The sequence below is a fragment of the Onychomys torridus genome, chromosome 3, assembly GCF_903995425.1.
Source record: "Onychomys torridus chromosome 3, mOncTor1.1, whole genome shotgun sequence".
Lineage (NCBI taxonomy): Eukaryota > Metazoa > Chordata > Mammalia > Rodentia > Cricetidae > Onychomys > Onychomys torridus.
Genome location: NC_050445.1, coordinates 126,120,765 through 126,143,278, shown reverse-complemented (window position 1 = coordinate 126,143,278; position 22,514 = coordinate 126,120,765). Strand labels below are relative to the sequence as shown.

Below are 22,514 nucleotides of genomic sequence, written 5' to 3'. Positions count from 1 at the left end.
GACAGTGGGGACTGTGCCCTGCCAGCCACTCGGAGACTGCCACGTGGGAAAACTCAACTGGGCACCAGAGAGGAACACAGACTTCTTGGAGGCACCTTGAGTCCCTTCAAGGGGTGGGGGGGACCTTTTCAGAGGAAGGACCTCGTTCCCCACCACAAGCTGGAGGCTGGCCCCTTGGGGCCTGAAGAGGGAGAGGGTACGCTGGTGGGAACTGGTCAGGCCAAGATGTCGTCACACATGGTCGTGGCCTTACACTGGGCAGAGGATGAAGGGGCATGAACCGGTGGTATTTGTTGAACACATGACAAAAACTTGCGCTAGGGAACAGGAGTGACCCGGAGGAAGGGGAGCCAGGCTAGAACTCCAGGCCACGCAAAGTTGCAGACGTGGTGCGGGGAGCTGGGGCAGGTGGGAGCTGGTGAGGACAGGGGAGGGCAGAAAGTCAGGAAGAGAAGAGGTAGAGAGGCATCTTCCGCCCAGGTACACCTACCACAGCACATGGGGAGAGAGCGAGCGACACACTGCTTTTCAGTGCTTTCTTGTGAAGGTATTTTTTTTGGGGGGGGGTAAGGAAGATTTTGTTTTGTTTTTTTCTTTTTCTTTTTTTAAAAAAGCCTGAAGATCAGCTATTGGTTACATCTACACCCGTAAAGCACTGTTGTTACCAGTCACTTTACAGCACAGTCCAGAGTGGTCAAATATTGACCAATAATGTTTCCTTTTTTTCTTCCCCCCCTCCTCTTGTCTGAATCAACTAACTACTTTGAGTCCCAAGACAGCCTGCATAGAACAGGGGCAGCTTAGTGGGCAGACTTGGTGACCAAGGAAAGAGGCTGAGCCTGTAGCACGGGGAAGGGTCTGATGGGCATGGAGGGTGGCTGGGAAGGAAGGGGGAGAGGTCAGCAGAGCAGCGGGCACGGAGCCCAGGGGCAAAGGCCTGGTCAGCAGTGGGGGCTGGCTGCCCATCTGGCTGGAATTGCTGGCTGTGGCCTTAGCTGACAGGAAGGCAGCTGAATGGAGAGCCAGCTGGGCTCGGGCCTCCGGTTTGGTGGTGAGGGACAGAGGCTGGGCTTGCTCCGAGTGGGTGGCCGCGGGGGCAGCAGGCGAGGCCAAGGCTGTGGAGGGAGTTGCAGGCGAGTCCAGGGTGCTGCCATGGGAGGAGGCAGGGCTATCACAGGGCTTCTCGGGGGGCAGGTACTGAATACATGGCTTCTTGCTCTTAGAGGCCAGAGCACCTAAAGGGAAAACACAAGGAAAAAGGATCAGCTGATTGCAGTGGGAGAGGCAGAGGAATAAGCAGGTACAGTGAACCTTGTGGATCTGTGGCTCCCACTCATGTGGATTCAACTCAGAGCCCATGAGAAATACTCAGGGGAAAAAACCTGTCCATACTAAACACATTTTCCCCCTAAGCAAATAAAACCTAACAGCTATTTCCACAGCACTCATTGTGTGGGGCGTTATAAGCCATCTAGAGTTGGTATCGGGTAGATGGAAGATACGCATAAGCTATATATAAATACAAGGCCACCTCACTCAAGGGACTTGAGCACCCATAGATTAGCTATCTCAGGAGTGGAGTATGGTGAGGCCCTGGAACTAATCCAAAGGATATTGACTACACATTGGAAACATTAAGATTGCTTTAAAAATACTTGAAAAAAAAATATTGTGGGGTGTGTGTGGAGGGCAAGGATGAAGTCTGGGCATCTTCTATTGCTTTACATCTTAATTTTAAAAAAAAATTATCTTGTGTATGAGTGTTTTGCCTACATGTATGTCGGTGTACTAGGTGTGTGCCTGGTACCTGTGGAGGCCAGAAGAGGGCATTAGCTCCCCTATGACTGGAGTTACAAATGGGCACAAGTACTCTTCACTGCCAAGCCAACTCTTGAGACCCTCCCCCCTCTTTTCGAGTCTCTCACTGGATATGAAGCCTGTTGTTTTTAGTAGATTAGATGATCAGGCTGCCATGGTGACTTTCACATGGGTCCTGGGTGTCTCTGAACACAGGTCCTCATGCTTGCCCAGACTATCCACCTAGTTATATCTCCAGTCCTTGATTTATTTGTTTGCTTGAGACAGGCTCTCATGTATCCCAGGCTGGCCTCAGACTGAAGCCAACCTCTGGAGTGTTGGGATAGACACACAGTACCACCCCTGTTTTATGTGCTGTTGGCCATCAGGCTCAGGGCTGCATGCATGTTTAGGCAAGCATTCCTTCAACTGGGCTACATCTCCAGGCTTTTTAAAGATTCCAAGATTAGGAAACTACAGTTAAGAATGCCCAGAGAAGGCACAATCCGAAGATCAAATACCCAAACTGACAAAGGCCCACTCAGAATCTGATTGGAAAGAAGCAATTCCAAGTCTTCCTCCTTTTCATCCCTTCCTTAAACCCCTTAACTGTTGAGATGACTCTCTACGCAGTTTGCTTTCAAATCCTCGGCTAATGGCACAGAGATGGGGCACTCACTGCTGCTGAGCACTGTGGCATGTAACAGATTTTGTATTGTCTCTGTATTTTCCTGCTGGAAGTGGAAGAAAGGAGGCCAATGTACCACAAATGGCACAAGCAGTTACACACGTTACCCATCAGCTTTATACTGAGATGAGCGTGAGATGAAGGCCAGGACCTAAAATCCCGTCACCCTGAACAACGCTCTGTGCTAGCTGTCATCTAGCTCAGCTTCTTGTGGGATGTGGTTCCTGAACAAAGGCAAACACTGTTCTTCTGGCGTGCAACCAAAGAACACCTAATCCCGGTGAATTTATAGATAAGTGGTGTGATGGTCAAGCTTCACCATCACCATGGAAACACACCCCTAAGTATGTCCATCATATGTTTCCAGAGAGTTTTAACAGAGCAAGGAGGATCCAGCCTGAACAAAGGCAGAGGTCCTAGACTAAATCCAAAGGAGAAAGCAAGCTGGGCACCCATTCACCTCCCTCCCTACCGACCAAGAATACGGTGTGACATACGGCTGCCATATCCGCCACCATGAGGGACAGCCCCCTCAGCTCTGAGACAGACCAAATCTTTCCTGATGTTGCTTTGTCAGGTATTGGCTATTTTGTCAAGTAACTAGTCCAGGCACTGTGTTTATCTCTAGCATGCCACGTTTGGAAGGGATTTTAATTTCAGAGATTAATTCCAGCTAACTCCTGTTTTTATTGTATGCAGGACATAACCCTTAGGGGACAACAACTCAGTGGGATGAGACATGTCTGAGCTTTGAAAAGACTGTAGGCCTCTCTCCATTTAAATTGCTGATTATCTTAAGGAGCGTAAACCGGGAGACCCCCCTCCCAGCCCCCCCCCAGTCCCCCAGAGTTTTATATGAGGAGGTTGGGATCCAACCCAGGGCTGACAACAGTGTCCTCCCGGAGGACCCAGCCCAGGACTCACCCTCTGCCTCGTGGATCTGCTGCTGTGACTGCGTCTGTGACAGCTGCTTTTCTCTCTTCCTCTTCTTCTTCTTGCCCTGAAAAATATGGCCACAGGATGAGATGACTAGGGAGAGAATAACACCAGTCTGGCAAGAGGACCCCAGACCAGACCAGGGGCCAGCCTTCTTCTCTTGATTGCTCCTGGTGAGGGTGCTGGAGGACTGGGAGGGGAAAGGAGGCAGAGCGACCTTGCCCTTCTTTCTCAGAAAGTTCCTCTGGTTGGGGCAGCCAGGCCTCTTGGTCTTGAGGGCCTTCAAGCTATTCTGTTTAGCCCCCATCCCAGTGTGTGTGTGTGTGTGTGTGTGTGTGTGTGTGTGTGTGTGCGCACGCACGTGTGGGCTGTGCATGTATGCAATGCACATGGGGACCCGAGGACCAGATGTCATTCCTTAGGCACTGTCTACCTTTTTTGGAGACAAGGTCTCTCCACTGGCCTGGAACTTGCCACACAGGCTAGGCTGGCTAGAGAACCCCAAGGACTTGCCTCCCCCTCTCCAGTCTAAGAACACAGCACCACGCTCCGCTTTGTATGTAGGTGTCAAAGATTAAAATTCATCTTCTTGCAAAGCAAGCATTTTATCTACTGAGCTATCGCCCTGGCCTGGTGGTTGATCTTTTCTGTGGTGTCCCAGGTCTCTCTGAAGATTTGATGCAGATATGAACCCTCTTACCAGAAAAGAGAGAGAGAGAGAGAGAGAGAGAGAGAGAGAGAGAGAGAGAGAGAAGAAAAGCATATATTTAAAAATCTGACAAGTTTCAAAGAATTTCTAGACATGGCTTCCCTAAGAATTCAAACTTGGCTTCCTTGTTTCTAGAGAACATGGCTTCTCCCCTAAAAGCAAATTGAAGTTGCTTGCTTTCTCACACCTCTGCATCGGGAAGACGCACATGTGCAGCTCCTGGGGGAGGGCGGGGGTGGGGAGGGGTCTGCGTTCTGGAACAGTGTGAACACTTACATAGTTGTCCCGAGCTGACCAGGTTGGGTAGAGTTGAGCGTGAAGCTGCCGCTCTTTCCGGGCAAGCTCATAGTATTTGGCCTGTTCTTCTCTGGACAGGTTGTGCCACTGAGGGAGGAAGGTTAAGACACAAAGAGCAGTCAGGGTGGGGACAGAGAGGCCAGATGCTAGGACCAGACAGCAGGAAGGCGGGCCTCACCTTTCTTCCCAGGATTTGGTTAATGGCTGCACTTTCCTTCAGGGTACACTCAGCCACCACCTTGGCCCTCATCTCCTTCATATACAACATGAAGGCATTTAGAGGCTTTTTCACGTGAGGCTTCTTCTCCTCCTCCTTTTTCACGGTGACCGGGGATTTCCTGTGGAGGAATGTGGTTATAGGTTAGGAACCACCATCATCCGGCTCCCCGATCCCTGCCTTCACTGAGGCAGCTGACCAAGGCCTCTGGGAGGAGAGGCTTGTTTGTATAGCCATGTGTGACTGCTTTAAGGATCTGGGCAGAGAGAGGAATAATAATAATAATAATAATAATAATAATAATAATAATAATAATAATAAAAAGAAGAGGAAGAGGAGGAGCTGGAGGAGAGAGAATGAAGGCAGGACATGGCTCTCTGGGCTCCTCAGCCACGGTGCTCCTGGTGTGTGGGCTTTCCTGCTGTCTTTCCAGCAGAGAGGATAATGTCTGGGTCTCTGCTCTGGCATCAGCTCTCACGAATCCTTGAGAGAATTTCTTTCTCCTCCCCCAGCCTCACATTTTGCCGGGATGAGAGGGCAGGGAGGAAAGCTGAAAGCTTCCTTCATTCCTCACAGCCACTAGAACCTGACTAGGAGAAAGGGTGCATAAAGTCTTAAAGGAAGGGTCGCAGAAACTCAGAGAGAACAGCCTCCAGGAGAGATGACAGGGCTAAGATTGCAAGCGGACACCGGGAGAGAGGAAATCAAATGGCATGGGCTGTGCAGACTGGCCAGTCGCTCACATCCCCTCCATCCAGAGGCTTCTTACTTACGCACTCACTGCAGGGCTCAGGCTGGGGGGTGCTGGCTCCTGCTTCACAATGGGGGAGACGATGGCAGGGTGGGGGATTCCTGACGTAGGCAGGCCAGGATGGGCAGAAGCCACCATGTGTGGAGAGAACCGACTTGAGACCAGGCTGCATCACAAATGGAAACAAATGAGAACAGAGAGGCAAGGGCTGTGTATCACCCGGACGGCTGTCATCTGCAGAATTAGGATATCAGTTTTGGGGGGATGCCTAAGGATGCTGTTCCTTCCCCTCGCACACACAAGGTCCCCAAGCCTGGTGCTGGATGCAGGAGGAATGACAAACAGAAGTGTGTGGGGGAGTCCTCAGGTCCATATCCCATGGGGTTGTGGTGTAAGGAGCATTGGGCAAGAGGTAGCCCCTCATCAAAGAGAAGTAAGGACCGGGGAACCCCATACCTGCTCACTAACCTACAGGGGAGAGGCCAGAAGTGGCACTCACTAATAGACAAGTATCCCAACACTTCATGTTGACAGCCCCAAGACTAACCTGGACATTGAGGCATTCATGGCGAGGGCAGGGTAAGGATGCCGGAAACCACCAGGAGGGAGTGAGTACATAGGCTGTCCTTGCCTGTGAGGGTGAGGAAAGAGCGAGATCATTTGGTCAGACAGGGGAGTTTAGGCCACGACAGAGGGGGCTGAAATGAGGAGAAATAGAGGCAGGAAGTCAGAGGAGCTGGGGGAAAGCTGGCCAAGGTGGGAGTTGAGGGTGTCTAAGTTCTGGGGTCCAGAAGGCAGAGCTCAGCAGAGGGGACAATGAGGGTAAGAGAGGTGGTAGGTTTCCTTACTGTGGGACAAGCCAGCCGAGGGGATGGGGGATTTGTCCGACAGCTCCCGGAGACAGTGGGTAGTATGGTGAGAGCTCAGAGGGATGAGGAGGTCGGGGGATTCCTGCTTCCAAAGAGAGATGCGTCAAGTACTTCCCTCACCCTATCTTTATAACTTCCATAACACCCAACAGGAGCTCCTTCTCCTGCATGCCCCGGGTGTCCACACCCTGGGAAGCCCTTGTCTCTCATTTCTGCCCTTTCCACCAGCTAGCAGCTCTGGGCTGCCACTCAAGGGCATCCAAGGGCGGGAGGACCCATAAACCTTCTCTCTAGTATCTTTGTGGTTGTAACTTTCTTTTGTTGATTGGACAAGGATGCATACAGGGTCCAGGACATACCCAACAGAGAGCAAAAAGTACCCCGAGTCACCTTTAACTAATGTTCTAGGAAACCTGCTTCATTCCCAGTACAATAAACTTGTTCTGCCAATAAACCACCCTGCCTCTAAACTCTGGATTTTCACTCTACATTTACCAACCCTACCACCCTACAATGATCATTATTTCTCCAAACAAGGGCTCTGAAACTTCTTAGAACCACAGTGACTCAGTAGGAATGTTATGAAGACCTTGGCTCCCAGGGATGGACAGGTATGGTGGGCAGTTAATTATCACCAACAACACATCAAGTCAGACCCGCCCTCTGTTTTATAGCTATTTTAAAGTCTGTCCAGAAGGCTCCTATTTGAAATGTATGGTGAAGGCATACATCCTGGTTTATGGAGGCACAGCCTCAGATAGACTGGACAGCACTCTGAATTTACAATGGTACCCTGGTTTCCCTGCTTCTAGTCCTCACAATGGCCTCTTAGTGTGGAGAGGTGGAGGGCATAGGTTAAAACCAACTAAACAAACAAACAAAACCCACCAGACCAAAACAACAAAACACTACTCCAGCGAACCGGCAAGGCAAGCAAGCTTTTGAGAGCTGCAACAAGATCTGAACACAGATCTTATTCATTCAAGTACCCCACCCCAAAGGAAAGCTGGCCACCCCATGAGAGCACAGCCTGAACCAGGGACCACTCACCTGTCTTTGGATCGATCTCTGGGGAGAGATGCGTGGGAGGGGACGCAGGGGAGAAGTGGTCGTTGCTGTAGGTGATGAGGGGTGTCAACGGGTGCATGTGATGAGGGTGCTGAACAACAGGAACCTTGTTGGACTGCAAGAGAGAGAGAAGATGGACTAGGCAGAGAGGCCAGGGAGATGGTGTGTACAACCAGCTGTCACTCACTGGTGGAATGTGTGCTGGTTCCTTTCTGTGCGACGTCCTATCCAGTCCTCATAGTAGGCCTAGAGAGGAGAGGATGGCAAACCCCTCACTAACCCTGCACAGCACCTCTTCACAAATGCAGTGGGCATCCATGGGCCACTCAGTTCTAATGGGCTATGGCGCCTAGGTGGGAAAGGGCTTGGCACACTTTCTAGACTGCTTCCATGGAAAAAGGAGATCTCAGGTTCGTTACCAAGTTCAGACTTACGGATGACGGGCACTCTTAACTCTCTGCTACTTCCTGCAGCTTCCTAGGCTCACAGGTCTTTCTGCAGATAAGGTAGCAGAGCAAGGGGTGGAAAGCCCATCCCGATTATGAGCCGTGCTGCTGGCCTTGGTGGTGGTCACGGGCTTTACAGTGAGCAACTTCCTAAGCCTTCTGTGCTTGCTAGACGTGGTAGCGTGAGGACTATTCTCACTTTATCCACTGGCATCACCAATGGTTCTCTACCCACAAACAGACCATGACTAAAAGCACAGACAATAACTAATTCTGACATCAGATTGCTAAGAGCCCAGTGCGTCCAAAGGATGAACTTGGGTTTCTTGGGGATGGTTTGTCAAAGGGTGACTATTGGTATTATAATCACAATGGGACTATTACTAAAGAAACGTAAGGGACAGAAGAATTATAGAGAGTGGTCAGATGGTTCAGTGGGTCATGGTGTTCTCTCCCATGCCTGACAACCTGAGTTTTATACCTAGAACCCACATTGTAGGTCATCTGACCTCCACGAGAATACCTTCCATTCTCATGGAGGTGGGAGGATAGATACACACACACACACACACACACACACACACACACTGAAAAAAAAAAGAATTACACAAAACCATCTCAACTGGGAAAATACATGAACTATGATTTAAAACAATGACTGCTACATAATCACACCACGTAAGCCAGCCCCTGCCACCACCTTCTCATGTCATTTATTATTTTTGACATCATCTCATTATATGGTCCAGGCTAGTCTCAAACTCATGATCATCTGTTCTAGCCTTCATGCCTCAGTTTTTAATTTATCCTTATTTGTATCATCTTGTTATTGTATAGTAAGTCTTGGGCTGAGGTGTGAAGCTCAGTTGTCTGGCATGCTTGAAGGCCTGGGTTTGATCCCAAGCACTGCATGAACTGGGTCTGGTGGTATGTATCTGTATCCCAGGCACTTGCACTGGGCAAGTGGAAGGAGAAAGATCAGGAGTTGAAGGTCATTCTTTGCTACATAGCGAGGTGAAAGCCAGCCTGGGATATAGCACTCTCTGTCTGTCTGTCTGTCTATCTCTCTCTCTCTCTCTGCCTCCCTCCCTCTAGTAAAAAGTCTCAGTTGCCCCCCCCCCCCAGTGCCATTGAGTCAAAGAACACAGAGCAAGGAGTTCAATTTGCAAATCTAGGTATAAAAACAACCTAGACGTCCTGTGGGCTATTATCTGCCACTAGGGGGCAACGTTGTTCAGAAAATGAACTTCCAGGGGCCAGAAGGGAAGTAAGAACGAACTGTTTTAAGTCTGGCCTCTTCTTTCAGGCTGTAGTCCTACTTTGCTCTCCTCACTCTCCTCTCTCCAGCTGCCCCCAGGGCTGATGAACACAGCTGAGGTCATGGATCAGGAATGTACAGCCTCGGTGGACAACCTCAGTGAAGACACAGGGGCTTGCTCCTCGAGGAATGCACCCATCCAGAACAGAGCCAATCCTTCCTGCGAGCTACATAGCCCGAGCACTTCCTCAGCCCAGGTGTCTTGTCCATTTTCAAGTTTTGTGTGCGTCTACTCATATGGAGGCCCAAGTTGACATCGGGTCATCTTCTTTGACCATTCTCCTTTTGACTTACTGAGCAGGTCTCGTGCTGAACTGTTGCTTACTGATTTTGGCTAGACTGCTTGCCTAGGGGTCTTTATCTACTGAGCCTAGAGGAGGCTGCCACACAGGCCTAGGTTTTATATGACTTCTGAGGATCCCAACTCCCTCTGGTCCCACACTTTCAGAGCAAGCTCTTTATCTGCTGAGCCATCTCCCTTAGCCCGTCTTTACCTTTCTAGGGCATGGGTTTAATTGTAACCTAGGCTGGCTTGTGGCCACCACAACCTGCTTCAGTCTTTTCCAGGTTTGAATCTCTTCAAACTTGCAGCTCTTAGGGAAGTAAAGGCCACCCCCCTCACACTTCAGGGTGTACTTCAAGCCCAAAGTAAAGGGAACCCCTAATGGCTCCCCCATGGAAAACCCTCCACCAGAGCCCCCTCCCCATTATGTCTTCCCCTTCTTAACCTGATCAGCAATCAGGTGCATGGAAGTTTATGGCTCAGGAGAGAGTAGAGCCTTCTCTTTTTCATCACTCAGGAAGGGGTCATGGACTTCACAATGGCTGCCCAGGAAGGCACCTAACACTCCAGTAGGCATCGAACAGTATTCAAAACGAGAGTTCTACCCACCATCAATGATGTGCTTGCTGACAAGGACCACCTTTTCTTGATGGTGGTGGCAGGGGTGCTGTTTGTGAGAGACTATGCAGAAAGCAGAGAAGTACGAAAACCAAGCATGTTTGCAGTACCATCGGCTTCTCTGAAACATCACAAAGCCCCTGCGAAGGGGTGGGACAGGAAGCGGGGGACACAGGCTCCAGCAGACCTTGTCCCTCCAGGTACAACCTGCTGAGATGGCAAAACATGGGATTGGAAGGAGAGCTCCCAGACTTCCAGGCTCCACTACAGTTCCGCCATACTGCGGCTCTTCTATCTGTCCCAGGTGATCAGCTAAGCCAAGGGGTGCTCCATTTCTTCTGTCGTCCAGCCCCGGCAACAGAAAGTATCAGCTTTGCTGTGTCTCTTCATTTTTAACCTCAGGTTTGTTGCAGGAACAGCACCCCCCAACCTCCAAGCTCCTTGAATGTTCCTAAGTGTATTCCTAAGACCTGAATGGCTCCTTAGGTGGGCTCAGCTAAGCAGAGATGTGTTACAAGACAAGAACCAGCACATAAGTGTGTTGTTACACCTCAACATGAAGCTTCCGATTTCCTTCCAGCACACCTCACATTTCACGCAGTAAGGCTTCATTTCATTCCTGGCTGTCCTGGAACTCACTCTGTAGACTAGGCTAGCCTTGAATTACAGAGATCCACCTGCCTCTGCCTCCCTAGTGCTGGGGATTAAAGGTGTGTGCTGCCACTGCCTGGCCCTAATTTAAAATTATTTTAAACATTTATTTGTGTGTGTGTTCATGCGTATGCAAGTGTATGAGCACACACATGCTACAGTATGCTTGTGGAGATCAGTGAATTGTTCTCTCCTTCCATATGGGTTTCAGGGCTACAACCTCAGATCACCAGGCTGAGCCATTATGCATAGGTTTTAAGAGTATCCATGACAGTGAGCGTGTCCTGCTGCCCATCTGCCCAGATCTTCTTTTATTTTTTGTTAATTCACTGCTTAAAGTTTTATGGCCAAGAGCAACCTTCTCTATATGCACCCTATTACAGATACCTACAAAGCTCTTCCTTAAGCAAATTCATGAAATGTCTCCTTTCTAACTCTGCATATGTCTGTCTGTCTGTCTGTCTGTCTGTCTCTCTCTCTCTTGTTTGTTTGTTTTTGTTTTTGATACAGGGTTTCTCTGTGTAGCCCTGGCTGTCCTGAAGCTCAGTTTATAACTCAGTCTTGTCTTGAACTCAGAGATTCACCTGCCTCTGCCTCCCAAGTGCTGGGATCAAAGATGTGTGCAACCACACCGGCCTTATTTCTCTTTCATAAATGAATTCTGTTTCAGATTTTTCTTTTTTTTAAAGGTTTATTTATTTATTTCTTATGCATATAGCTCTCTGTCTGCATGTATGCCTGTGAGCCAGTAGAGGGCACCAGATCTCATTATAGATGGCTGTGACTCGCCATGTGGTTGCTGGAATTGAACTCAGGACATTTGGAAGAGCAGCCAGCGCTCTTAGTCATTGAGCCATCTCTCCAGCCCACTTGTTTTAGATTGTTCAATTTTATTTTATGTGTATGAGTATTTGCCTGTATGTATGAATGAGTACCATGTGTACGTCTGGTGACCACAGAAGTCAGAGGCACTGGATCGGTCCCTGGTGCTGGGCTCAGGATGGTTGTGAACCACTGTGAAGGTTCCTCTGTGAGAGCAGTGAGTGCTCCTGACTGCTGGCCCGACAACGGCAGAGCTACTGCTCCCAAATTTCCTGCTTCCCTTCTGCCAGTTCCTGGATTCCTCTCCAATTTCTGGCCACCTGTCTCTAAATTACTCCCAAGACTATCTTAAAATTAGCAAAATATTCCAGAAGGAGCCAGCTGGTGCAGAAAATAAGGGGGAAAGATTTACATGCAACAAGACCTGAGGCAAAGAGGAACTTAATTAAAATTTGGACAAGAGAGACTGATGAAATAGCCCAGCTGGTAAAGGTTTGTGTCACCGAGCTTGACAACATGAATTCAATCACAGGAACTCACGAGGTGGAAGAAGAAAGCGATTCCTGGAAGTAGTCCTCTGACCCACACAAACCCACCATGAGGCATGTGCTTCCCCTCTACCCTCCAATAAACAAACGTACATAAGAAACCAGCCCAGACATGATGGCACACGCCTTTGATCTCAGAACTCCAGAGGCAGAAGTAAATGGATCGCTGTGAGTTCCGGGCTAGCCTGGTCTACACAATGAGGTCTCCAGAGCCAGGGCTCTGGAGAAAGACCCTGTCTCAAAATACCAAACAAACAAATAAAATAAAACCTAAAATTGGACATCTTCCTTGATAGACAAATACCTCTCGAATGAGGAACAATTGCTTTCCTTCTTCCACGCCCCCACCCCCCCCTTTTCTGAGACAGGATCTCATGTAGCCCAGGATGGCTTCAGATTCACTATGTAGTTAAGGATGACCTTGACCTTCTGGCCCTCCCTCCTGCATTCTTCAGCTACAGGTGTGCATCATTTTGTAGTGCTAGGGATGGAACCCAGGGCTTTGTGTGTGTTAGGCAAATACTACCAGCTGAGGCACATCCCCAGCCCAACAAAACCTCTCAACTCTCACTGTAAGCTCTTTAGCAATCCCCTTCCCCAGCTTGTCAAGCAGAGGAAACATGTGACTCCCACATAGACTCTGTCTCTACTGTGACCAATGCAGTGACACTTTCGTTTATGGGTTACATGACTGTGGAGACTCTTCATGGGATAGGCACTGAGGTGGACAGCCACAGAGCTGGAGCTAATAGAGCAGAGAAAACTGCCTTATAGGAAATTAAGGGTCACAAAAATAAATAAGACATACTTTTGTATTCACTCCGTGACGTGTTCTAGGTCTTACGGAGGCAAAATGAGAACTTTATCTGGGGCTGGAAAAATGACTCAGTGGTTAGGAGCACTTACTGCTCTTGTGGAAGACCTGGGTTCAGTTCCCAGCACTTACATGGTGTCCCACATCTGTCTGTCATGTAAAACTGATGCCTTCTGGCCTCCAAGGGCACCTGTACATATGTGGTGTACAGAAACTCATGCAGATACACACACTCACACAAATAAATCTCACCAGCAGAGAGAACCTGCTCTATTTAGACAACAGTACTTGTCCTCATGGTATATGAATACAGTATGGAGTAAGTGTTTGATAAACACCGAGAAAAAGAAAACTGGAAAGACAGATAAGAAATGCAGGTGTTTGTCAGGCTGATCAGGGAGGCCACACCAAAGGTCACCAAGAAAATGACTTAAATCTTAATGACCGAAGGCAGGAACTAGTCAGGCACAAAGCAAAAGGTGGTGGAGGAGGATTCTGGCAAAGGGACACTAGCGTGGTGGCTTGAAGTGGCAGGACTCTCGGAGTGTTTGAGGAGCTACCAGAGGTCAGGGGACTGTACAAGAGAAGGAAGTGGGGTCTCTGTTAGCATGTCCACAGCAGCAGAACACCAGGAAAGCCCTGCCTTCGAGCTCTAGTGCCTCCGAACAGGCTGGGCGCAGTGAGTCACACCTGTAACCCTGGCTTCCATAGCTTGAAGAAGCTGAGGTTAGGGCAGGGAGATGACGGCCTGAGTTTGATCCTGGGACCCACGTGGTGGAAGGAGAGAACCGGCTTCCACAAGTTGTCCTCTGAGCTCCACACATGTGCCATAGCACATCAGCCCCCTCCCCCACAATTTTTAAAATTAAAAAGAAATGAAGTTGAGGCCAATCTGGGTTCTATAGAGAGACCATGTTTCTAAAACAGCATAACACAGAAATCCAAACTGAAACTTTCCAGCCCCTAGGACCTGACCAGGACCACGCTGCAGGCCAGGAAAGATGCACAGATAAGACAAGGACCTGTGTGTGGGACAGCAGGAGATAAATCTCTGGGAACTGGAATGTGCCTGCAGGTGCTTTTGTGCAATGGTCTATCTGGAAGGCTTTGCAAGCTGGGGCACTAATAGAACCCCTGGGAGAAACCCTTCCTAACCAGAGCTCTGGCCTCCCCATTCTGGTAGTGGGAGACAAGGAGAAACAACGGCTACTTCATCTTCCCTCAGCCGCCGCCGCCGCCGCCATCCCTTCCTGTGTGTCTGGGGGGAAACAGCTTCGAGACGGGGTTCTGCCTTGTGATCTGGGCTGGCTTCAGACCCTTCCCTGATGACAGTCTCTAAGTTCATGCTTAAAGTCCATTTTAGCCAGCACAACGGATCTCTGTGAGTTTGAGACCAGCCATGACTAGAGGGAGACAATGTCTCAAAACCACTGCGTGCGTGCGTGCGTGTGTGCGTGTGTGCGTGTGTGTGTGTGTGTGTGTGTAAACACGCACACACTCACGTGTGCACGGAAGACAACTTGCTGCGGTAGACTGGTTCCTTCCATCGTGTGGGGCCCAAGCATGGACCTCAAACTTGGGTCATCCATCAAGCTAGGCGCCAAGTCCCTTTACCTGCTGAGCCATCTCACTGACCCCCACTGATCCGTTTAGCTCTCTGTGTTATCAAGGGCACAAATTTGATTCTCTACAATGTTGATTCTGTTCTATGTGAAAGTTAGAGAAGGGGAGGGGTAAAGTTTTTCAAAGAAGACAAAAGATTGTAGAAAGGAATAGAACCATGGTTCTCAACCTGGGGGTCACGACCCCAGGGCCAGATAACTAATGGGGGTCGCCCAAGACCATCGGAAAACATTAGCTTCAGACCAGTAGCAAAATTACAGTTATGAAGTGGCAAGGAAAATGATGTTAGGGTTGAGGGTCACCACCTCACAAAGAAGAACTGTATTAAAGGGTCGCAGCATTGGGAAGGTTGAGAACCACTGGAATAGAAGGAAGGATGCAGTTCCCGAGTTCAAACTCAGTGGGTAACTATTTGGTGAGAAAGCACATGCAACTTCCAATCCTCTCCCCACAGAGCACTCATTAACCACCTGGGGGGGGGGGGACAGCAGCACCACAGTGGGAACACCTGGCACCAGCTAATCCCAAAGCCAACATCTCTAACATGGGGCCATATTGACACAGTGGGCCTGCTCCTGACGAATGGCATCAACACAGTGGTATTCTTGCCTACCACGCACAAACATAGCCGTGAGAGAACGTCAGACAGACTCAAACCGGCAGGCAGAGTGCTGGAAAGTCCTGGGTTCGATCTTGCCCACTGCATAAACTGAGCATGGTGGCAATCCTAGCACTCGGGAGGCAGAGGAAGGAGGGTCAGGAGTTCAAGGCCATCCCTGGGAAAGTTCCAAGTCTGAGGCCAGCCTGAGCTACGTGAGGCTCAACAAACCTGACAACAGAAAAGCCGGACAATGAAAAGGCTGGCTGGCCTGAGAGCCAAGGAAAGCAGAGCAGGGCTGGGGCCCCTGACTGGAAACCCAACGGATGAGTGCAGATGGGACTCTCAGGGAAGACAGGACCGTTCTTACTATGGGCTAGTGCTGAAAGAAAATGGCCCCCAAAAGGAGGGGCGCGGCGAGGAGGAAGTGTGTCACTGTGGGGGTGGGCATGGAGGTCTCTTTCACTCCAGATTCCTTCAGTGGGGCTGAGAGATGACTTCCTGCTGCCTTCCGGTCAATATGTAGCCAACACCACGTCTGTCTGCATGCCGCCATGCTCCCTATCATGAGGATAATGGACTGAACCCCTAAAACTGTAAGCGTGCCACCCCAGTTAAATGGTTTCTTTGTAAGTGTTGCCGTGGTCATAGTGTCTCTTCACAGCAGGAGAACCCTAACTAAGGCCGCGAGGGAACTGTGTGACGTGTGACCTTTCTTCTCTTTTGGTTGTGTGTGCAGGGGGGTCAGAAGAGGACCTGGGGTGCCCTAATGTGCCACTTCCCACTTCATTCCCACTGAAACTGGAGCTGGTGTGCACGGGGTTACGGGACACATGCATGGCCCATCCTTCCCCTTTTGAGTGTGGGGCTGGGGATTTGAATTCAGGTTGTCATGTTCATACAGCATACACCCTTACTGACCGACCGAGCAATTTCTTCAGGTCCTAATGTTCCTTTCTTGATGTTTTGATAACTCTCCTGTGGTTACTTAAGCAAATATTTTTGTTCTTAAGAAACCTAAGGTGTTCAGAGATCACATTTCTAAGTTACTATCAACTTATCAGAAACGGAAAAGGGAAAAACATACACAGAGGGAGGAAGAAGAAAAACCCCAGGAGCTGGATTTGTAGTCCAGATGAAAAGTATGTGGGAGCTTCAGATAGGAAAGTCTGAATTTAGCTCCAGCCAAATAAAAAAATTACTATTAAGTAAAAAGAAGTATAGTCGGTATGGAGAGGAATGGAGTGGGCCACAGACTTATGGATTTTGGAGACTTCTAGGTTTACACAGGTCATCTGGTGAGATGGAGAAGCAACACATAAATTTCATTTATTTATGAACCCAGTATTTATTTGCTTATGAATAGATAGATAGGGTTGCACATAACCACATACAAATTTCATTTATTCATTTATAGATAGATAGATAGACCTCCCTCACGGAACCCAGGCTGGCCTTGGACTGACTATGTAGCTGAGAATGACCTTAAACTCCTCTTGGCCATCCTGCCCCTAACTCTTCAAGTGCTAGGATGACAGATGTGTGCCACCACACGCCCTCTGCAATGTATGATACGAAAAGGGAAATCCCATCGAGTGATTTTGAGAGCGTTCACCTGCTAAGCAACACCAGGCTTCTCAGCGTGGTGGGGCTCAGGCTCGGGCAGTGAGACTGTGGTCCTTAGAAGGAAAGCATCCAGGCACCGACTGACTCAGGCCCTAGTCATCTGACACACAGCTCTCCAACGCTTCTGAGAATGACCCAACGTACAATGGTAAAATAGGGTATTCCCTGTTAAAATACCGGTGTAATGGTGGCCACGGGCTGCGGGCTTCCGTCCTTTGACTCACCAGCCTTTCCCCCTTGTTCTATTAGTAATATTGCTCCCTTTAAACATGCTAGTACGCTTTTATTAGTTTACTTTTCGTGAGTGTGTGCATGTGTGTGGAAGTCAGAGGCCAGCTTGGGGGAATCTCTTCTCTCCCTCCACCATGTAGATTTCGGGGATGGAACTCAGGCTGTCGGGCTTGGGAGCAGGCACCTTTACCAGCTGAGCATGCAAGGGGCCCTGAATTAATCCTCAGACCCTCGAAACCAAGTACAGTGGTGAATGCCTGTAAACACACACACACACACACACACACACACACACACACACACACACGCCAATGACATGTAGCAACACATATACTAGCTGTCTTCCTCTATGTCCTTTGGTACTTTCTTAAGCAACACAGCATATATAATACCTTTTTGTATTTTTATGCTTTTTGAGACAAGGCCTTGCTATATATATATATATATATAGTCCATGTTGGCTCGAACTTCTGAGTTGCCTGCCTCAGCTTCCTAGGTCCTAGGATTATAGGCGTATGTCTCCACAGCTGACTCTTGTCGTTTATGTGTGCCATTTCTCATTTCTGAATGAGAAGAAGGAGATGACCCTGGAGTAAGGAGATGTACACAAGGACTGTCCATCTTCTCACAGACCATCCCCCACTCCCTTAACAAATTCTCCTCTGCATATGGAAGATGCTGGTAAATGTTTATGAACAAGACAGAGACAGGTTTTTTCTTTGCTCAGCACTCCGGGAACAGAGTGGTGAAAGGCAGTACTCGGGCCTGGAGGGTAGAGTCAGTGGGGGGGTCAGCACAACTGTCCCCCACAGTGAGATTATGGTAACAAATACCATAAATAGTTACACAGGGGACTGGAGAGATGGCTCCGTGGTTAAGAAAGCAGGTTGCTTTTGCTAGGGGACCCAGGTTCAGTTCTCAGCACCCACACACAGTGGCTCACAACCATCTTTAATTATTTCCAGGGCAGTGGTTCTCAACCGTCCTAATGCTGTGATCCTTTAATACAGTTCCTCACCGGTGTGGTGACCTCCGACTATACAATTATTTCATTGCTACTTCATAGGTGTAATTTCACTAATGTTATGGATTGTAATGTAAATATCTGTGATTTCTAATGGTCTTGGGCAAGCCCTGTGAGAGGGTCATTTGATCCCAAAGGGTTTGTGACTCAACAGGTTGAGAACCACTGCTCTGGGGGATCTGACACCCTTGTACGTCTTCTCTAGGCACCAAGAATGCACATGGTACACAGAGAGGCAGGCAAGCACTCGTGCACATAAAATCAAATAATAAAATAAAATCTTTATATCAAAGCAAAGCAGGAAAACCGAACAGTAACAGAGGCCATTTCCCCGTTTTTTTTTTTTTTTTCACCCCCAGCTTGCCTCAAAGGTGTAAATGGAAGTCATAGTAACACTCAGCCCCGCCCCCATCACAGCCGGGTTATGACTTGTTTGGACACCCTTCCCTGTCAGACTGTCCATGACTCACCAAATCTCTGCAAGTATGTAGCCTATTTTCTTCATTGGCCCTACTCCCTGGGCAAACAACGTCTTCAAATATTTTACTTCTGATCTAAACTAAATTTTCATAATCTAGAGTGTTTTTATTTCTCTAATTAAGAAAGAAAAGAAAAACCAATGCCCCAGCTTCTGTGCCTGCGACCTAGGAAACTTCAAGCTCTGCTCACACCTCTGGCTTGCCGAGGAGTCATGCTAAGTCATTAGGGATGTGGGGAGCTCCTCTTTCCCTGCCTCCGGGCTTTGATTTGCAATTATGGGAATGAGTCTCAACTCTGGCTGCCCCTTAGAGTCGCCGTGGGGAGCTTAAAAAACTAAGATACCAGCCCCACCCCAGCCCAATTAAATCATATCCTTGGGGGATTACGATGTTAAATTCTATGGGCTCATTATCTCTATTACCTTCGCAATCTGTCCATTTGTTTTGGCACCTAATTCAGGTCCTCATTACCTCTTAGTTCTGCTAATTAAACGGGATGTTAATTGTTCATTCCCTCTCTTAATTTCTTAACAATAGCAATGGCGGCAGTAGTGGTGGCAATGATGGTGTAGTGTGGTGATGGTTTGGAAAACTAGGCGTTAGTGAAGAGTTACTTTGTGTTGGGCACAATGCTGAACTCATTACAACCCACTGGCTCATTTCTGTACAACTCTATGACGTCAGCGTTCCTCTAATCCCCATTTAATAGATGAAGAAACTGAGGCAAAGAGATGATGTCATTGGCTTGGAGCTTGGAGAAGAGAAGGAAGCAAAGCCAGGATCCAAATCTGCAGTGCTTCCCAGCCACAGTCCCCAGCCTCCTCCCCAGACACCTTAGGCCCTCCTCTCCTCTCAGGAGTTTGGATGAGCTGCTGGACTCCAGGTTCATATGAAGGGCTTTCCTCTTGTGTGTGCCTTGATCTTTCCTCCCCGCCCCTTTTTTAACATTCAGGTTTAAATCTTTCACTTTCTATTTAATTTAATACAAGGTCTCCCTTTGTAGCCCTGGTTGGTCTGAACTTGCTATGTAGACCAGGCTGGCCTAAAATTTACAGACATCTGCTGCCTGTTTATGTCCCGCCCATCCAGGTTTTTTTTTTTTTTAAGCTGAGGATCGAACCAAGGGGTAGGCAAGCACTCTACCACTGAGCTAAACCCCCAACCCCCACCCAGGTTTTTTTAAATTACATTTATCCTCTCTCTCCCCTTCAGATTCATAGTCTCTCTCTCTCTCTCTCTGTCTGTCTGTCTCGCTCTCAAGTTTGCTTATGGAGCTTGGAGGATAACTGGTAGGGGTCAGTTCTCTACCACTAAGTCGGTCCTGGGAATCAACTCAAACCATCAGGCATGACAGCAAGCACCTAGATCTACAGAGCCATCCCTCGGCTTCCTTGCCTTGCAATATTAGAATACAGAGTATGATGCTATGGAATTTGCTGGGAGAATGTCCACTTTGCTGTCTATAAAGCAATCTGTACCAACAGTTCATGCTTCTCTGCTCTGAGACAAAATCAGGGTTCTCGGTTTCCCCAGTGTGCTGTGATATGATACACAGAGCACTCATCTGCAGTGGCCAGATGATTGGCAGCCGCAACTGCAAGCAGCCCCCGAGAGGTCAGGAAATTTCACACACTTTTCTGTCACCCCAAGAAAGCCATGAGCAGTTGGTTTATTTGAGGGGAAGGGACCAGAAAGAAAAAGGCCAAGAGCTAACATTGAGTATTATGATAGTGTCCCAGAGTCGAGGAGGTGGGAGCGGTCAACACTGTCCCGTATCACCTAGATGATGCCTAGAAATCACGGAGATGAGTGGACACGGCAGTTAGAGCTGAGCCAGACTGTCACAGGTTGGCAGGGAAGATGTGACAATGAAAGCATGGGAAGCTGGGTTGGGAACATTAGAAGGCAAGTATGGTGATGCTCATAAGGAGGACGGGACATCCAGAAATGTGTGTTAGATTTGAAAGGGAAATCGGGTCCCTGAAAAGGAACCTGTGAAAAGACCGTCTCTGGACAGGAGAGAGGGCAGCAAGTCCTGACATTCTGGGGTCTGCTGCAGGAGGTCCCGAGGTGCCACAGGATGGGTGAGGGTAAGCAAAGAGGGAGACAGCGAATGAAAGGTAAATGGACTAAAGGTCCGTCTCTGTGTCTGATTCAGGCCACTAGAGGGCACCAATACCTCATTCTCACCATCTCAAGTCAGAACCACCACCATGGCCCATCCATGGCCCAACTGCTCAATGCTTTGGTGACAGGATACTGAACCTGCCACTAGTTCCGTGCATGTCGTCGGACAGCCTGCCCTGGGTGGCTGGCTCTGCCCTACATGGTTATTCCTGTCCACCTCCTGACAGATGGCTGTGACAGTCATCTGAGAGCCACACATGACATCATGTTGTAAACTACCAAGGGCTCTACCACTCTAAGCTGGTCGCGTGATTGCTGGAAACCACATAAGCTCACTGCACCTCTATTTTTATATTCTGTGTATTCTTCTTCCTCACAGCTAGCCTCTGAGCTTTTAATGAGCAAGGATTCTCAGTGTATCTTAAAATGTCCTGGGTGAGAAAATAATATGTCTGGGATTTACTGTACAGTAAGAGTGGCAAGAGGGGGAACGTGAGTGATGGTGATGTGGGAGTTCATTTTACACAATATACTCTGCTTTCCTAGATCTTCAAATTTGTCTCTAACAGTTGCTAAAATCGCTGTGGATCCCTAAGGCTTTGTAGCTAGTATGGCTGGCAGTGAAGAAGCCTTGGTCTCCTGTCTGTAAAGTGAACAGGCTGAGAAAGGTGAAGGTCCTCTATGACTCGGAGACTCACAGGACAGCACAGATTAGCTTGGTGGGCATCCGCTCGGAGCCTGCCTGCCTTCCTTCCTTCCTGGAAGATGGAATGCAAAGTTATATTCCAGCATCATTTCTTATATGCTTTGGACTTCAGTCTCCAGGAGCTGAGGAGCCCTGCTGGGACCCCACTGACCTTGTCTCCCAGGACTCTCTCCCCTTTCCTCCAAAGCCCAGTGTGACCACAGCTGTGCTGAGGGGCCATTGTCCCTGTTTTAATGGATGCTTCCCTGAAACAGCTGGTAGAGAAGAGCTGCTTTAACTGCAGCCTTGCAGCTATGGGGAGAAGAGGTGTGCCGAGTGAGCACCGACCGGACAGAAAGGACTCCTTGTTCTAGGAAGTGGAGAAGGATTTGAAGCAGGTGTCCAGGAAGAACGCGGGGTTAATGGTCAGGGCCATGTGTCTTCAATCAAGCATTCCAGGTGGTGCGTGCCTATGTGCTGAGGTGGGCGAAAAGGTGAGGCTGTCTAAGCTGTAACCTCTTTGTTAACCCCTGACTGTGCCCACACAGTGTGGAGGGTTAATCTTCATTGCCAATTAGACTGGATTTACAATCACCATGGAAACCCCCTCCAGGTGTGTCCGTAAGAGTGTTTCCAGAAAGATTTAACTGAGGAGGGGGAGACTCACCCTGAATGTGGGAGGCACCATCCAACGGGCAGGATCCCCAGACTGAACAAAAAGGAGAGAGTGAGCTGAGCACCAGCGTCCAACTGCTTTCTGCTCCCTGACAGTGGATGCAGCGTAACCAGCCGCCTCACACTCCTGCAACCACGGCTTCCCCACCAGACAGCCGCTCCCACCAAACTGTGAGCCAAACAAACCCTTCCTCTGTTGAGTTGCCCTAGTCAGCTATTTTAGCACAGCGAGAAAAGCAAGACACTGGGGGGACAGACGTAGGAAGCTTCTGGAAGGTAGGAAGGAGTCAGGAGGAGAGGCCCAGGCGGCTAAAACAGACTCACCAAGTGTGCTGGAGATGGTGATCTTGTGTCCTTGACTGTAGCACTGGAGGGGACATCGAGGAGGGGCCATTTCATCTGCAGGTACTGCACAGGACACAGAAAACAGGAAGCAGGTGAGATGCAGTCTCTCAAGCACCAAGATGCATATAGAAAGGGCTGGCAGGGAGGTCACCAGCTATAAACCCACAGGCCCTGGACGGGGACAGTCACCTCCATTACCACATGATTCTAATATGGCATAGCATACATGTATAGTTGCTCTGCCACCATTATCCTGTCACCACGGCCAG

General features: G+C 49.0%; 1 protein-coding gene across 1 annotated transcript in view; it reads right to left on the bottom strand.

Annotated features, from left to right (window-relative positions):
* Positions 1 to 596: 596 nt before the first annotated feature.
* The window catches only part of Tcf7l1 (transcription factor 7 like 1), a 165,266-nt gene continuing 143,348 nt past the window's right edge, over positions 597 to 22,514 (bottom strand). Inside the window, 11 exon segments of the mRNA XM_036182347.1 lie at positions 597 to 851; positions 853 to 1,235; positions 3,410 to 3,485; positions 4,407 to 4,514; positions 4,606 to 4,765; positions 5,418 to 5,561; positions 5,943 to 6,026; positions 6,244 to 6,346; positions 7,315 to 7,447; positions 21,893 to 21,934; positions 22,225 to 22,308. Of these exon segments, the coding sequence (XP_036038240.1) occupies positions 801 to 851; positions 853 to 1,235; positions 3,410 to 3,485; positions 4,407 to 4,514; positions 4,606 to 4,765; positions 5,418 to 5,561; positions 5,943 to 6,026; positions 6,244 to 6,346; positions 7,315 to 7,447; positions 21,893 to 21,934; positions 22,225 to 22,308 (1,368 nt within the window). The 3' untranslated portion in view covers positions 597 to 800.